Source organism: Lithobates pipiens, unplaced genomic scaffold (assembly GCF_037356315.1).
Source record: "Lithobates pipiens isolate NorthernLeopardFrog02 unplaced genomic scaffold, aLitPip1_a1.2 Scaffold_22, whole genome shotgun sequence".
Classification (NCBI taxonomy): domain Eukaryota; kingdom Metazoa; phylum Chordata; class Amphibia; order Anura; family Ranidae; genus Lithobates; species Lithobates pipiens.
This window is the reverse complement of record NW_027507784.1, coordinates 268,586,398-268,604,991: the sequence shown is the minus strand read 5'-3', so window position 1 is coordinate 268,604,991 and position 18,594 is coordinate 268,586,398. Positions and strand designations below refer to the sequence as shown.

Below are 18,594 nucleotides of genomic sequence, written 5' to 3'. Positions count from 1 at the left end.
GCTGCACGGACACACACACAGGGATGGATGGATGGATGGACACACACACACACACACACACACACACACACACACACACACACACACACACACAGGGATGGATGGATGGATGGATGGATACACACACACACACACACAGGGATGGATGGATGGATGGATGGATGGATACACACACACACACACACACACACACACACAGGGATGGATGGATGGATGGATACACACACAGGGATGGATGGACGGACACACACACAGGGATGGATGGATGGATGGACACACACACAGGGATGGATGGACGGACACACACACAGGGATGGACGGACACACAGGGATGGACAGCCATGTCTCACCCTCGGCTTATACACGAGTCAATAAGTTTTCCAGTTTTTTGGGGGTAAATTGGGGGCCTCGGCTTATATTCGGGTCGGCCTATACTCGAGTATATACGGTAACTCAACAGGGCCACATATAGCTGTAAAAACACAGAGGTTCTACCCCTTTCTATCTAAATTGGAATTAACATTTTGGTTTGTAATACCTTTTCTTTCAAAGATTTTTATTTTTTTTAATACAAAAACATGAAATACACTATTTCCAGTAAAGCTATGAAAAAGCGTTGTTATTACATGTAAGAGATGCCCAAGTGCAGGTCCAAGGTTTCAGATAGTTTCACATAAAGTGATTTGCAAGACAGGTGAGTGAGCGACTGGTAGATGATGGAGATTCCACCCATCTGACCTATGGCCTGTCCACACCACAGTTCGTAGGGTGTGAATTTGGGAGGGGCAAGGTTTCCCCTTCCAGATCTTATGGAGAAAGTATTGTATTTGTTGAAATCTGTATTGCTCCAAGCTCGGAATTTCAAGTTTCTGAGCACAGTAGCTTTGGGAAATTGGTCCCGAGGGAGTGAAGAAATGGCCATTGCGATACAACCCCTTGTCCAACCACCAGGAGGATTTAATGTCTCAACCGAGGATAAAGTTTGGATTGTGAAAGATATGTGCAAGGGGCCGACATTCAGAGGTCAGTGAGGTCTCAGATCTCATTTTGTCCCAGAGAGTCAGGGTTTGTGATAGGATGGGCGATAATATTGGGGGGTGAGCCTTGGAGGGGACCCATAGGAGATAATCTAAGGTGTAGGTGGGGGCTGCCTGTTTCTCTATTTGAACCCAGTCAGGTTTCTCAAGTCTGGAGTACTCAGCGGATATTTGAGCTAATTCTTGCTGCTTGAAAATACCATAACATGCATGTAAGACCCAACCCCATGTCCTAGGTTTGAATAGAGTTTTGTGGGGTATTCTGTGGCCTGAACCCCCCCAGATGGCCGCATGTTCTGCTGCGGTGGTGGCCTCCATCTTGGTACACCCACACCACGATGACGTGTTGAATTGTGGCCCGAGATCTTGTCTGGTGGCCAGTCTGGACATCCTGGGGTGTGCATGGGTGTCTCAGGGGCTGGGATGTCCCATTGGTGACTGTCCTGGGTGGCTGTGAGAGGAGCTATGTGCGCCATAGGTCAGGAGTGATAGGCGGCCATCTTGGGGCTCCCGCGCAAGCGCCTTTCTTGAGATACCTTTTAGCCCCCGTTCACATTAACGCAATTTTACATACGATTTCACAGGTCAAATCGCATGTCAAATCGGAGCCTATTGCCGGCAATAGGAGCGTCCCAATTAGTGTGACGCCGCACCAATTTTCAAAAGTCTTTCCTGCACTACTTTTGGCTACTTCAGGGGCAATTTCAGTAGATATCTGTGCATGAATCCGCACAGATGTCTTTAAAAGTCGCTTCCGAAGTCAGACTGAAATTTGGCTTTGAAATTATGCGACTTCAGCTGAACTTGCAAGATTTTAAAGCTGTGTTCAGTCTGACCGAGGGCTTAAAATAAACATTTGACAAACTATGAAATGCCTGTCAGACCATCTACTTAATTAATGAGGCTGTGTCAGATTTTAATTCAAATCCTAGTGTTCTAGGTCCAGAAGTGAATGTGAAGTGTGAAAATGGAATGCTTTATAGCACATCTATGGTCAAAATGTAAAATCAGGTTAATTTCCACATTCGAGTTTAAGTATTTGTAGCCTACTCCTATTTTTCTGAATGATCTTAAAGTTTGTAAATTTACTTTGTGAAGATCCCACACATTTACTTCCTTGAATTAAGTGGCAAGTATTCACTATGCCCTATAAGTAGGCACTGCTGTGTTACACATTTCACAGAGCCTGCCTTCTCAACTACAGAGGTGCTGAGAGGAGGAGCTTCAGGAGGCGGAGTCAGTGCAGAAATTGCTTGCAGGCAACGAGGTACCATGGGATATATAGTTCCTAGAAATTAAAAGTTAACAACAAAGCGTGTAGGGGTTCAGGAAGCTGTGGAAAGTGATAGCCAGTAAATAGGCAGCAGTCACAACATGAAAGGAGATTTAGGTAGGCTTATATCGGATTGCCAATAATAACTCTTTTTTGTGTTGCTACAATGCAGATGTTATAAAATCTTTCCTTTCAGTCTATTGGACAAATTGTTTTTTATTTTTTTATTTGGTTAGTTATTTCTAATTCTATGACACCTTATGAGTCCTTTCACATGGGTGGCTTGCTTGGCGGTCTCCGCTTTCCTCAGTGGGGGATCGCTCCACTGATCCCCGCTGACCTGGCGGATGACAGGTCCGTCTCCGCTCCACTGTGCAGAATGGAGACAGAGTCCTGCTCTCCCTTATGGGGAAATCGGGTGAAAACCAGACGGATGGAAAATATTGTCACCATCTGTCTGGATTTGGTAGACAGGATCGGTCTGCTGCCACCTGCCACGGCTGACATCCGCTGCACTATAGGGGTGAATGGAGGGTCCGATCAGGTCCGCCTGAAAAACTGATTGGGCCGCCCATGTGAAAGGACCCTGTTTTATGTTTCAATGTTCTTGCCTAATTATATGACACCTCTTTGTGTGTTTCAGTCCTCCATTGGCTGTTTGCTGGCTTATGAAGTCTGATTGTGTGTCTTTGGATGGAGAAGACTGCCACCCAGTGGTGATAAATGGCACCACCTACAATATAAAACATGTCTTCAAAACAGCAGGATGCTTCTGCTTGAGTGTAAAAGCCCAAAATGAAGTCAGTATGCTGGTAACACATTACAGCATTACTGTTAATTCTACAGGTAAGCAGTGGGTTAAAGAGAATCATTATTAATGAGTCATTCTGTGCAAAATAAAAATAAAAACAAAAAAACATGCAGAGCAGCAGAAGTACCTATAGGTTTTTTCAATAAAGAAGTGCATAATCACCAACGGGAGTTCAGTTAGCTGAAACCAGACTACAAATTATTAAATTAGATTAGTAGCCATAGATTACTTTAATTTTAATATTGCTCCTTGCCACAGAGTGTAAACGGCCCAGGGCAGCTTCAAAATAAATGTTATATTACCAATACAATGAATGGTTTACTTAATCTATGTCTATATTTCAATAAAAAACATCATTGCATGTGTAGCTCTTTATTAGCTGCCTTCAATTTATTATTATTATTATTATTTTTATTATACAGGATTCATATAGCAGCAACAGTTTGCGCAGCGCTGTCTTAGGACTGTTTTAGAGTAATAATAAAGGATATCCTTTTTCTTCCTAAGATTTAACAGGTGATAGCTAAAGTATGATCTATAAAATAAATTCTATAATGTATCTATAATGTATCATGTCTGTAGTTTACAGCCAGTAGGCAAAGTGTCAGCTCTGCCTTGAATCAGGAGAACACACTATGCCCCGATTATGTTATAAAGGCCCAGTTGTGTTGAGTCTTGATCTTAATGGTGTCATATTCTATCAGGGGACAGTACTTTGCTCATATATCCTATAAAGAAAAAGAAGATGGGATCCCCTGGGGGTGGACTTTTAAGACACGTACAAATTATAATAATATACAAATTATTTTATTACATAAAACAAACAAAAAGCAATTAAATATACAGTATGCATTAAAAAGTACACCCACAGGTATATATACAACCAGTATTGATGCTATGTTTGATTACGTCGTATCATTCATTTGAACAGAAACACCCTACGCGTTTCGGAGCTTGAAAAAGCATGTCCTTCTTCAGGGGTGTGTAGGTACAACGTTTTTGTAGAATAATACTGCTAACAGGTATGGCAATAGCGGATGGGCACCATTTGATAAAAACAAGTAATTATACAGGACCATATAGGTATATTTAACTCCGCCAGTGCTCGAGGTACATCCCCCAGTCTGTCTATACTCCAATAGAAATTGTAGAAATCCTGCAGAGGTAATGTGAAGAGAAATCTGCAGTCCCCTCTTGGGGAAGAAGTTCAGTCTGCAGACTTCATTTGCAGGACGCCGGCTGGACAGACCTCTTATCTTCTCCCACAACTTCATATGGCTAAGTGTAGTTCTGGGTTAAACAACTATAAAAGTTCCAGTTCATATGAACTTCTTCCCATCTTCTTTTTCGTTATGTTTTAGGATGTGGCACAACAAATTTACGTGACCCTGTCATACCCTCCCTCTTGTCTATATATCCTATAAAAGTGACTTTTCATCCACTCCTACAGGTGTGCACCCCCTTTGGTTCGTCCTTCCTTGCTGTGCATTCATTGTCATTGCTGTTGGTTACATCTTCTACACCCTATTCAAAGCTGCCAGCCACAACACACATACAAAGTCCATGGTGGAGGTAAGTCACTAGTCAAGCTGGTTCAAAGTAGAGTAATATGCAAACCAATCTCCTGGGATTACCACCCTTTTTATATTAATAATGCCGCGTACACACTATTGGACAATCCCGTGTGTGGGCTAGTCCACCGGACTTTTGAAATGAATGGACTTGCCCACACACAAAGTAAAGTCCGTTCAATTTGAACGTAGCTCCAGGTAGACGGGACTAGCAAAAGAAGGGAATGTCGCTGCCTCCATCTGCGAGATTGACACCTCGCTAGCCCCGTCACCTGGTATGGATTTAAAGGGGAAGCCCTACGCCAAAAAAAAAGCACTTCACTTTTAAAAACTGCTTATTAAAGCTCTTAAATGAACCCATTGTCAGGCAGTATAAAGTTAAAATACAAACACCTTCAAAAATATCTCGACATAATTTCAAATCTCAAACGTACTTTCAAACCATAACCTATTGTTATGTAAACAGTGGGAGAAGCTTGTAGTCATTTCCTATAAAGGTTCAAATATACACATTTTCTGAGAGTGGATGTCTTTTCTCTTGTGCTGTATAGTGATTGCTGGGAGAGAGGGTGTTATTTAAAGGGTAGTGTAATGTGTGTGCTGTGTAACCATTGTAAGCACCCCTACCAGTAAAATAATTTCTATGTACAATTCAGGTATGTGAAATAACAATAATACATTATACATGTTTGTAAAATGTTAATGCTGTAAACATATTAACACAATACAGTTACCAAAATACAATAGTTTTCATTATAGTGGGCCTTTAACCACTTCAATACTGGGCACTTTAACTCCCTTCCTGCCAGGGCCAATTTTCAGCTTTCAGCTCTGTCACACTTTGAATGATAATAGCGGGATTATGCAAAACTCTACCCAAATTAAATATTTATAATTTTTTGGAGACGGATAGAGCTTTCTTTTGGGGGTATTTAATCACTTTCAGACCGGACCATTTTGCTGGCTTAAGACCAGACCACTTTTTGCGATTCGGCACTGCATTGCTTTAACTGACAATTGCACGGTTGTGCGACGTGGCTCCCAAACAAAACTGACGTCCTTTTTTTTCCACAAATAGAGCTTTCTTTTGGTGGTATTTGATCACCCCTGCGGTTTTTATTTTTGCGCTATAAACAAAAATAGAGCGACAATTTTGAAAAAAAGCAATATTTTTTACTTTTTGTTATAATAAATATCCCCCAAAAATATATTAAAAAAAACATTTTTTTCCCTCAGCTTAGGGCGATACGTATTCTTCTACATATTTTTGGTAAAAAAAAAAATTGATTATTGATTGGTATGCGCAAAAGTTATAGCGTTTACAAAATAGGGGATAGAGTTATAGCATTTTTATTAATAATTTTTTTTACTAGTAATGGCGGCGATCAGCGATTTTTTATTGTGACTGCGACATTGTGGCGGACACATCGGACATTTTTGGGACCATTGTCATTTATACAGCAATCAATGCTATACAAATGCATTGATTCCTGTGTAAATGACACTGGCAGTGAAGGGGTTAACCAGGGGGTGGCAGTGTAGGGGTTAAGTGTTCCTAAAGGCGTGTTACTAACTGTGGAGGGCTGGGCTGTGTGTTAGTGAACACTGATCTCTGCTCCAATCACATGGCCAGAGATCAGCGTCACTTGTTGCTAGGCAGAACGGGGAGATGCTGTTTACAACGACAGCCGCCCCGTGAGACGATCGCGGGTATCCCCACAGCGATCGAGTCCGCGGGACCCGCAACCGGACTCATGGGGGTCCTGACCGGCGATGGCAGGGCGGCATTTAAAGATGGACGTACCTGTACGCCAATATGCCTGCCCGTGCCATTCTGCCGACGTACATCAGTGTGCGCCGGTCAGGAACTGGTTAATCACCACTGAGTTTTTTATGTTTTGCTAAACAAACATAAGAATTTTGAAAAAAAAAAACCTTTTCTTAGTTTTTGTCATAAAAAGTAATTTTGCTTCTTCACTGATGTGCACTGATGAGGCCACAATGATGGGCACTGATAAGGCTGTACATAAAACACTTGTTGATCTGGCCAGAAATACAGTGCTTGTAACTTCCTGTAAATTGAACTGGAAGCCTATACAATGTTATCTATCTTGTGCAAACTACTAATCCCATCATTACTCCTCCCTGTATAGAGAAAGAGAAGTATGAAGTCCTGCCTGGGTGGAAACCATGGCTTTCTCTATAAATACAGTGAAGCAGTGAGTGTTAACATGTTATTTGCAAGATTAACAGGTGAATATTAGGGGAAAAAAAATCTGAAAAAGGAATACTAATATGGGCATGTCATCTAAGGACTAGTAAGCTGCAATATATTATATTTTTGCATTTAGATACACTTTAACAGAACCTCCTAATATTGGCAAGCATGAAGGCTGTAATGGTAGGGAGAGCTTTCGTTTAGAATGCCTCGTTAATTGGGTGGATATGTGGGTCAGCAGCTGAAGAAGGATTCACTTAGGCCGACCATACACGGAGCAAATTTCTTTCCCCATCAACACAGAATCCCTCCTGCTGGGCCATTGTCTTCTCCCACGGGGGAAGCCATCCCCGCCGGGAGTAGACACTGATTATCACTAGCGGCTAGTGGCTATAGCAGTCGCTTGCAATAATCTCAAGCGAATCCAACAGGCTGGTTATACCCAAGTTGATCGGTCAATCAACTTGGTACGTTCAGCCGCCCATTAACGATTTGAATCTTGGCCAGTTCAAAAGGGACCGGTTGAGATTCGAACCGTGTATGGCCGGCGTTAGACCCTAGCCTGTTTCGGCCAATCCTGGTAGGTGTGTTGCAGGGATCTGACATGAGCCAGTGATAGAGAGCCACCCCCTAGTGTTGCCATGAAACTGTTGTACAGTTTGGTCAGTTAGACTGTGGGTGCAAGAAGTACAGCGTCCAACGTATTAAAGTAAGGGAAAGAACATAGGAGGTTACAACATTTTTTGTAGGTGCAGGGGTTATGATTCCCAGGCTTTGTGAAACAAATTGTGTATCTTCCCCCCCAAGAGCTTATTAGTTCCTAATTCCTGATTAGTGTTCTAGCTGAGAATGCATTAGGTGAGGGGCTTCTGAAAAGCCATATTTCCTTGTGGTTGTTTCACAGATTCTCTTTCCTTCTGTGACTTGTGTTCTCTATTGTGTACCTATCTGACCCTGACAAGTAGTATGTGTTGCCAACCCATCATAATTTATGGAACATCTAATTGCAAAATACCTGAAGAACAATATGGTCACGCACCAACCACCTGTGCCAGTATTACAGTATGGGTAAAACAGAAGGTATTCACATTTGTGGTTCTTTTGCTGTGAGAATATCAGCTGTTATACCAAGGGGTATTAAGCACACTTGTTATATGATTATTTAAAACTTTTATAAAAAGAATTTGTCTGAACCCTTAAACTTGATTTTGGGTGTAAACTGGGCAAAAATTCATGTGAGTGAAGTTTTTACCACAGTATTTAAAGTGATTCTTCTTTTTCGGTCTCCTGCCGGTGGTCCTGTCTCCTTCCCTGTGCCGAATGCCCCCAATGGCAAGCCTCTTGCAGGCTCACTCCCGAGTCGCGCTCCTATGAATGGACATTGCTCAGCCCCGTCTCCACTATCTCCTCCTTGGCTCCCTGGCTGTGATTGACAGCAGCAGGAGCTAATGGCTCCTGCTGCTGTGTGAGCCAATGAGGAGAGAGAAACTCAGAAGAGCCACTGCTCTCATACATTGTCCCTTCACATCCTGTGTCAGGAACAACAGTTTCAACAGATTGGAAATGAGGAAAAATCATCAACAAAGACAAGACATCATAGAACAGATGACCAGGGTTCTAGCCTTCCCCTACTGTGTTGTCGAAGATTTCTATAACCTCCTGTCTGTGAAAATGTGATCTTCATAACAATAACAAGTAAAAATCTCTTTAGCGGAAACCTGGATAGCAGTAGAAACCTTTTCAGAACGAAGAAAAAAAGTTTTGCCTGGACATACAGTATACTTTAAAATACAGAGGTGGATAGTAGTAAAACCCCAGTATGAATTTTAATCATTCCCTGCTCTATGTAAAGTGATTTAGTTTTAGATTAGGGAGTAGGGAAGGACTAAAACCCCTGCTGGCTTATTTTTGTTTTCTCTGTCCTGTTGGGGAGATTTATGTTCATGCCCTGTCCTGAAGATACAGTAGGAAGTGAGAGGAAATGCATACAAATAAAAGGGAATAACACTCTGTTCCATCACAGTTTTGAGGTTTTATTTGAAATGTGCAAAGAGAGGTCACACAAATACTTATAAGTACAACATTTAACAAAGATAATGACAGATACAAATAGAGATAATATTAGAAAAAATAACATTATTTAACTAAAGATGCTGTTTCAGCACAGAGTCCCCCACCATAAAGGCGTGGCCCGATAATCAGACCAGACGCTTGCATGATGGATGATGCAGCTCTGGAGACAAGACTAAGATCTTACAAGTTTGGCTGTGGTAATATAGCACTTGAATTTAAAGGAAATGGCCAATCTTAGAGAAGAAAGTGGACTCGGCCACACCATGATCAGTTAACAAAAACATTCCTTTGGTTTTAGTCAACTAAGGTAAAACCATACTTGTGTCCTTATATGGCTTGTAAAAATAAAAACAGCTTGGGACTTTAACCTCCCTGGCGGTGATCCCGAGTCTGGGATTTCAGTACCATAAGCGGTAACATCGAGCCAGACTCAGGATGGCATCGCTGGATACAAGGAGAGTTACTTACCTTGTCCCCTGGATCCAGCGATGTCCTCTGTGCTGTGTGATCGAGCCTTCCTCTGCTCGATTTTCACAGTGCCCGAGTGCCGCCGAGCTCCATTCCCTGCGACGTTACGGCGCACGGGAGTGGAGATCGGCGACAAATTCAAAAAAGTAAAAAAACACAAAATACACACAGTACTGTAATCTTACAGATTACAGTACTGTATAAAAAAATTACACACCCCCTTTGTCCTTAGTGGTCTGTCCAGTGCCCTGCATGCACTTTTATATTATAAATACTCTTTTTTCTGCCTGGAATTTGGAGATTGCCCATAGCAACCAAAAACTGTCCCTTTATGTCAAAATGGATTTTAGACCAACTAGAAAACAGCGACAATAAATTAGAATCACTTGCAGAATTGAGCGATGGCGATTTGTGGGGAAATTCATCATCAAACACTAAATCTAATGACAGCGACAACTCTGCAAATGAGCAAATTTCAATGTTTTTGGATTTGGTTACATTATTGAATAATTTTTATTATTATTTATTATATTATAAACTTTATCATACTCGGGATGTCTGCTAGACTCTGGTTTGAATAGATTTAAGAGAGTTATTCCTAAGAATTGCAGGCCTACAATATAAAACGCCAAATTTCCATGCAAAATAATTGTACCGCTTTTAGCACCTGAAATCAGAACTAATCATATCGCCAGGGAGGTTAAATGAGGCAGTGACCTGGTAAGGTCCAGTGCCTCCATCTCTATCTAAATGAAAAAGGGGGAAAGGGAAGTGGGACTTTGACTGAAGCTTGTATGGCTTGTATGGCCCCTTAACCAGGGCTTGGAATTCATTATTAGATATTTGTGATACCACTAGACAATTTTAAATAAGAAAATATGTAGTATGCAATTTCCCTATCACATTCTTATGCCGCGTACACACGACCAGACTTTCTCTGAGGGGAGAACTGACAGATCTTCTGTTCATACAGAGTATGAACAAAGGATCTGTTAGTTTCCCTGCACAGTCCACATCCCCGTTCCGTTAGAACACTTCCTAGGATACACATTAACTGCTTCACTGCCAGTGACATTTTTACAGTAATCAATGCATTTTTTATCGCACTGATCGCTGTATTAATGCCAGTGGTCCCAAAAATGTGTCAAAATTGTCCGACGTGTCCGCCATAATGTCACAGTCACAATAAAAATCACTGATCGTTGCCATTACTAGTAAAAAAAAAAAAAAAAAAAATCAATATACGATTATTGCAATTTTATTTTACCAAAAATATGTAGAAGAATATGTATCGGCCTAAACTGAGGAAAAAAATGTTTTTTTGGGGGGGGGGGGGGGATATTTATTATAGCAAAAAGTAAAAAATTATGCTTTTTTTTCAAAATTGTCACAATTTTTTTGTTTATAGCGCAAAAAATAAAAACCGCAGAGATGATCAAATTCCACCAAAAGAAAGCTCTATTTGTGGGAAAAAAAGGATGTCGATTTTGTTTGGGAGCCAGGTCGCATGACCATGCAATTGTCAGTTAAAGCGACGCAGTGCAGAATTGCAAAAAGTGCTCTGGTATTTGGCCAGCCAAATGGTCCGGGGCTTACGTGGGTAAGGAAAACCAAAGAAAGGGAAAATATAGGAAACAAAAAAATTGTCTTGTGAGGACAAATGATGTACATGTTGAGTAACAGGTAGAAAAGAGCTGTAGGGCAATGATCGATTTCTGTCAGCGGGACTGTTGGAAAATTTTAATTTGATCAGCGGCTGCAGCCAATTGGTTGCAGTGCTGATCAGCGCTGATCATTTTATCACGTTCTTTATTTTATTTTAAAAGCATAACCAAACAAGCTGAGGAGAGAAGCTGACTGGTCGCCATGCACAGCTGTTGCAGATAGCGTCTGCTCCAGTGTTAGTGAATTCCCCCTATATCGTCCCATTAAAGGGGTGCATTCTGTGTTGGCACATCGGAAAAGTCATTCATTGATTGGCCTTGGTCTTTGTAGTGTCTTCGCTTTTTTTATGCCAATTTAATTTGAAGATGAGACCACTGTACATGAATGTGCAATCACCGGAGCACATTCATATTGATTTTCCCAGAGAAGAAAAAAACATAATTATTTTTTCCTAATATGTCTTAATAGAATGTTGGTTGCAAAGGAGCAGGTGTGAGTTATTACATTGGAGTATCATTTGCACGCTGTGTTCAGAATCTATTACCTTGGCCCTTTCAAATTTGCAGCGATGAGTCAATGTTACATAGTTACATAGTTAGCCAGGTTGAAAAAAGACACAAGTCCATCCAGTTCAACCTTAAAAACAAATAAATAAAATAAAAAATAATCGTAATAAAATAAAAAATAATCGTGTTGCTTTTGAATTGTCCTCCCAACATATTTCTGTGCATTGGTATAACTCAACACATAGAAAGACCATTGAATAGCAGAAATAACATTAAAATGGTTTCAAAAGCAGGTCTTACAGACTATTTGGAAATAATTAAAGGTGTGATTTATCATTTGAATCCAAGCTATTTTCCCCATCTTTTGTTAGGTGGACCAAAAGTGCCTTAATGCCCTTTCTGGATGTGTTGCATTGCATTAAGAAAACCCTGTCTTAGCAGACAATTACAAATGGTGTTTCATGAAGCAGCATCCTGATATTTTTTTTATGCTGCAGCTAAGCGCAAATGTATAATACACAGCGCCCCATGTTTGTAGCTCTGAGGCTAGCATTGCAGGGAGATGAATAAGGACGACTCTTCACAGTAGCAGAAAGCAATTTACACTCATGGTGTGATGTACAGAAAAGACAGTTTGTGATATGAGCCATCACAGAATCTGAACCTTATTAGAAGAACAGACTTGTATGTACGCAGAGAAAACTGCAGGTATGAAAACAAATTGGAATGACGTAGGTTGATGCTGGATCAAAACACTACAAAGGAAATGACAGATGAAAGGCAAGTAGAAGAAATGCGGTCTCATCTATACACTTGCTATGAGAATGGGGTCTTTTGTTTGTGTAAAAAATGCACATCTTACAAAAAAAATAAAGAGGGATAAAAAAAAAAAAAGATCTTTAATGGTGAAAAAAATGATTGTAATCTGTAGAAAGAAAGCATGTGGGGAGCAGGGCATCCTGGGTTTCAGCAGTTCCAAGATTTTCTACAGACCATTATCGTGTGAATTTTAATGGGCGCAATGCGTATTCTTGCTTGTTACGCTAATTTATATGAGAGAAATGTGGGAGCTTGGTTTTTTGATTTGATTTTGAAAACTTTAGTTGCTTGGCTGTTTTTTTACCCCACTATACAGTATATCACAAAAGGGAGTACACCCCTCACATTTTTGTAAATATTTTATTATATCTTTTGATGTGACAACACTGAAGAAATGACACTTTGCTACAATGTAAAGTAGTAAGTGTACAGCTTGTATAACAGTGTAAATTTTCTGTCCCCCACAAAATAACTCAACACACGGCCATTAATGCCTAAACCGCTGGCAAAATAAATTGAGCACACCCCTAAGTGAAAATGTCCAAACTGGCCCAAATAGCCATTTTCCCTCCCGGTGTCTTGTGACTTGTTAGTGTTACATGGTCTCAGGTGTGAATGAGGAGCAGGTGTGTTAAATTTGGTGTTATCGCTCTGAATCTCTTACTGGTCACTGGAAGTTCAACATGGCTCTTGATGGCAAAGAACTCTCTGAGGATCTGAAAAAAAAGAATTGTTGCTCTAAATAAATATGGCCTAAGCTATAAGAAGATTACCAAGACCCTGAAACTGAGGACAGGTTCCACTCAGAACAGACCTCACCATGGTCGATCAAATAAGTTGTGTGCACGTGCTCAGCATAATATCCAGAGGTTGTCTTTGGGAAACAGATGTATGAGTGCTGCCAGCATTGCTGCAGAGGTTGAAGGGGTGGGAGATCAGCCTGTCAGTGCTCAGACCATACACCGCACACTGCATCAAATTGGTCTGCATGGCTGTCATCACAGAAAGAAGCCTCTTCTAAAGATGATGCACAAGAAAGCCCGCAAACAGTTCGCTGAAGACAAGCAGACTAAGGAAATTAATTTCTGGAACCATGTCCTGGGGTTTGATCAGACCAAGATAAACGTATTTGGTTCAGATGGTGTCAAGCGTTTGTGGTGGCAACCAGGTGAGGAGTACAAAGACAAGTGTGTCTTGCCTACAGTCAAGCATGGTGGTGGGAGTGTTATGGTCTGGGGCTGCATGAGTGCTGCCGGCACTGTTTAGCTACAGTTCATTAAGGGAAACATGAATGACAACATGTACTGTGACATTCTGAAGCAGAGCATGATCCTCTCCCTTCGGAGTAATCCAACACATTGACCCCAAACACACCTCCAAGACGACACCTGATTTGCTAAAGAAGCTGAGGGTAAAGGTGATGGATTGGACAAGCATGTCTCCAGACCTAAACCCTATTGAGCATCTGTGGGGCATCCTCAAACGGAAGGTGGAGGAGCACAAGGTCTCTAGCTCTGGTGAACTCCATGCCCAAGAGGGTTAAGGCAGCGTTGGAAAATAATCGTGGCTACACAAAATATTGACACTTTGGGCCCAATTTGGACATTTTCACTTAGGGGTGTACTCACTTTTGTTGGCAGCAGTTTAGACATTAATGGCTGTGTGTTGAGTTATTTTGAGGGGACAGCAAATTTACACAGTTCTACAAGCTGTACTCTCACTACTTTACATTGTAGCAAAGTGTAATTTCTTCATTGTTGTCACATGAAAAGATATAATAAAATATTTACAAAAATGTGAGGGGTGTACTCACTTTTATCAGATACTGTATGTACTACTTTGTGACCTGGAACAGGTGTTCAGAACAGAAGGGTCAGAAAAAAGTCACTGTATACGTTTTGTTCTGGGTTTGGTCAGAGGGACTTCCAGGCATTATAAATAAGAGAGGTCAGCAGTGGCACTTTTCATGTTTCTCTTATGCATTGCTATCAAATCACCTCTACAAGTGTGGTCTGGATCCAAAGGTAGTTATACTAGTTCAGCATATGGCACAAATCTAAGGTCTAGGCTGACATAGGGCAAATGCATGTGAGGTGTACATCTGCTAGTTGCCCCGGCCCTCATTATACATGGCCTTTTTTGACCAAGGACTCTGAGTTGTATAGAGTGCTCACCCCCACAGGAGCCCACAGTTTATTATCCCTAGGGTATTTACCAGATGTTGCACCCACCAGGCACACAGTCACAGTCACAACCTTTGTCTAGAGTATGGTTTTCTGATGTTTTATTGCAGAACTTGAACTTAGATAGTAGTAGGGTGGTATAATCCAAAAATTCTAGTAGTAACTGGAAGACATTTATTTTCGTCCTATTATTGTGAGAATAGTCTTTGCACAAGCATTCAATGGACTAAGCTATTCCAGGACACCAGGCTCAATGCCCCCTTCTTGAGCAACACTGACTCTACCAGACCAGATCCCCAAACAAAAGTCCTTCAGTCAGCTCCAGCATTTTTCAGCAGAATGGGCTCCACAGCTACCCTAGCTGGGACCTCGATGAACAGCAGACACATGGCTGCCTGCCTGGGAGGGCAGCAGCCCTCCAGACCGGAATCTTCTCCTATGGGAAAGAACCTCTTTGCTCAAGGTCTCAGAGTATGTATGCTCTTTTCCAGCCATCATATGGGCACCTCCTCTTCCCAGGGATTGGCCAGGGCTGCTTAAATATTCAGCTGCTGATTAGACTCTCTCAGCCCACTATGTTCCAGAACCTTTCTTGACTGACACAGTGAAGCAGTCAACCCTGCAGCCAGTGAAACCCAGAACAGACCTAAATAATCACACGTGGCTCAGTAACTAAATTTACCTAACCTAGTACCTATAGTATCTAGGAGGATGCTACATGAAGGTAAATGCTGACAGGCTCAATATGACAAAATCTTGAAACTACAAGACCTCCCCCATCCAACATTCAAAACCCGGTATTAGCCAAACTGTATTGAGTAAGGAAAAAATCAAGACCACAGAGTCTTTTTGAAATTTTATGTGTATGTGTGTGCAACTTTACAATATTCTGGTGCTTCATGGGCACCTTTGTGCTTCAAAATGTAGATGTCATCCTATCAGAAATGTACAAGTATCGATAGGCAGGACCACTTAAAATATGAGATTATTCTGCTTTTTGATACCTGCACTGGTTAAGGATGTGGGTTAAATCGTTTGCAATTGCAAACACCTTTGTAAACTAATTTATTGAGGGTAGACTATCATGTTTCTATTAGGAACCAGCCAATAAAAACATCAATAGACCAGAGTCTTTGTTTCCGAAGGGGAGCATGAAAAACCCTGGACTGGAGCAAATATATGAACTAAAGTCCTTATTGACATTCGTTTTCTGCACCTGCCTTTATGCACAACATTTATACCTGATGCAGAGCTTAGGTGGTGACATGGGCATGATTTCGGTCTTTGGACTCTGTAGACACACAGTATTTGTTGCCCACAGCAAAATCCCTTTGCTGCAATGACAAAAAAATAATAATCTTGTGCTACTGGTCCTACCCTAGATTCCAATATCTAAATAAACTTATAAGAAATAACTTTATCGATGATGGCAAATCAGTGTGTCAGAAATATGTAACAAGGTGTCATAGATAAGTACATGGGCAAATGCAGCTTCTTTGTTTCTGCCTAGAGGCACTGGCTTACTGTGGCTAATTGTATATCATACTTTGTAGGGAAGGGCAGAGTTTTGTGTGTATTCAGTTTGACATTTTCATAAACTGTTGGCCAACATTTCAAATTGTATAGAATATGTAATAGTAAACGATAATAGCACATGAGTAATTCTACTAGAGTGGACCTTGGTCCTTATTCATCATAGTGGTGCAATATATGATGTTCTCCTTCAAATGCCATTTCATGCATTACCATACCTCCTTGGACCCACTCTGTCTAGACAGCATGGTTATCTGCTGACTTTTCACCATCCACAGGAAGCTTAACTCTTCACTAAGACACAGAAGTTGAATCCAACACAATTTTACTTGAGGCAATTGCAGTACAGTGGATGTGTTTCCAGTCTTGTAAGAAGACAATAACTTTGAAAAAACTGGGAGAGTCTAGCTAGAATTGCATTACCTAGCACTAAACAAGTGGGGGCAATAACTTTCCTAAGCCCCGTCTCTGCAAAGTACTAACACTGGCTGAGGACACATGGAAGAAACAGGGAGGATCTAGCTAGGACTGAATTAACCAGCACTAAATATGAGAAAAGGACAGAGAAGAAACCAATAAAGCAAAAACAAGTTATAGTGGCCCAAAAGAAACTCGACATCAAATGGAACTCAATGCAGTTCAATACAACACCAATAGCACAGAATACTGTATATGGTGAGCACTTTGCAGTGAAAGTGTCGTCCGATGTAATGCATTCATACATGCTCAACCAAGAATACTGCACAAAAGAGTACTGTTCCAAAAGCTATAGATTTGTGGATTTAAAACCTCTTAAAATTTCGGTATAACTAGACCATATGTTGTACACTAACATTCTTAAAGTTGATCCTAGTGTTGTGTGGAAAAATACAGTACACAAGTGAGTCTTTCATTTCCTGCCATTGCGCGTCTGCTGGCAGTATGGAGATGGGTTGTTAATATCTGTGAAGGCGTTGAATAGAGAGCAGCAATGTGTCAGATTTTTCTAAAATAACAAAACTCCCAGCTGTGTGTTTGAACCTTTTGTTCTATAATGAGTACAGGCAGATCCAAACTTCTGAACTGATGAGCAGCATTGGTAGAGAGAGGATTACGTATTGCTAGCTTTCATCCTGTATTGTTTTAGGTGACAAATTATGTGGGTTGCAGTAAAGATGTTCTTCCTCGAGAACTTCAGATGGCTATTGAAATGGAACTTTTCCCCATTTGCATGTTTTTGGTCACGGGTAGACCACGTAAGACTACTTGGTTCAGCCTATCTTACAATAGCTTCTGCTTTGTGCCAAGGTAAAACAGCACCAGTAGTGTCTGTTAATGCTCCCATCCATGTTTCCATATACCTAAACATGCATGTATAGGCAGTCCGAGTTGGCATGTTTATGCACCAATCTTAAAAAATCTTTAGGCAACCCTCTGCTGTCTATGGCCACCTTATAGATCATCTTACATTGACAAATACAGATCATGTGATGCAGTGAAGGATATGAGAACTATAATGAAAATCCATGCCCAGAGCACCACCACACCCTTGGATTTCACTGTGCAGGGTGCAAGACAAGCCTGTTGTGTGTTTAAAAGCATCCAGTAAAGATTTTAGCAGTGTTTAAATCCAAATTTTACTTTAATGATCTTTATAGTACTAGGCCCTGTCTTTTGATGAACTTTATTATGTTTAGTACTGGTCTTAGCCCTTGTACACACGGTCGGACATTCTGACAACAACATTTGTAGGATTTTGTCCGACGGATTTTGTCCGAAACACGGTTGGACAAAGTTGTCGGAAAATCGGATCGTTCTGAACGTGATGACGTTATTTCGTTATGACGGGACTACGTTCAGGCTAGGAGCCAATAGCTTTGGTCTAGGAATTTGATCTGAGCATGCGTAGCACTTTGTCCGATCGGAATTCTCTACACACAATCGGAACAAAGTCTGATCGGATCATGTTGTCGGAAAGTTTTACAGCCCAGCAACGGAAACAGTCCGATGGAGCCCACACAAAGTCGGATTATCCGACAACACGGTCCGATCGGACATTTTCCGTCGGAATGTCCGACTGTGTGTACAAGGGCTTAGACACATCAAGACTGGGTCCCCATGTTATCCAGACTGTTAAAATAAAGTACTAACTATTTATACCTGGAGGTGGTTATTTAGAGTTTAGGGATCAACTGAAAACTTCTTTTACATAGTGAGGTTGAAAAAAGACACACCTATGTGTGTGATTATATGTCAGTATTACATTGTATATCCCTGTATGTTGTGGTCATTCAGGTGCTTATCTAATAGTTTCTCTTTATACTATAGATGGCTAAGTAACTATGAGGCTGTATAGAAAGCACTGCAAAGTATCTCCTCCCACCTTGCCAGTGCCTTCAGCTTCCAAAATCTACATTTGCAGGAACCATGAAAAAGTCGTCCAGGTATGAGGAACTTA

The 18,594-nt window shown here is 41.1% G+C and overlaps 1 protein-coding gene across 1 annotated transcript in view; it reads left to right on the top strand.

The window, feature by feature from the left end:
- The window catches only part of TMEM130 (transmembrane protein 130), a 79,346-nt gene that overhangs the window by 46,956 nt on the left and 13,796 nt on the right, over window positions 1–18,594 (top strand). The window contains exons 6-7 of the mRNA XM_077449046.1: window positions 2,954–3,156; window positions 4,572–4,693. Coding sequence (XP_077305172.1) covers window positions 2,954–3,156; window positions 4,572–4,693 — 325 coding nt within the window. The remainder of the gene's footprint in view (window positions 1–2,953; window positions 3,157–4,571; window positions 4,694–18,594) is intronic.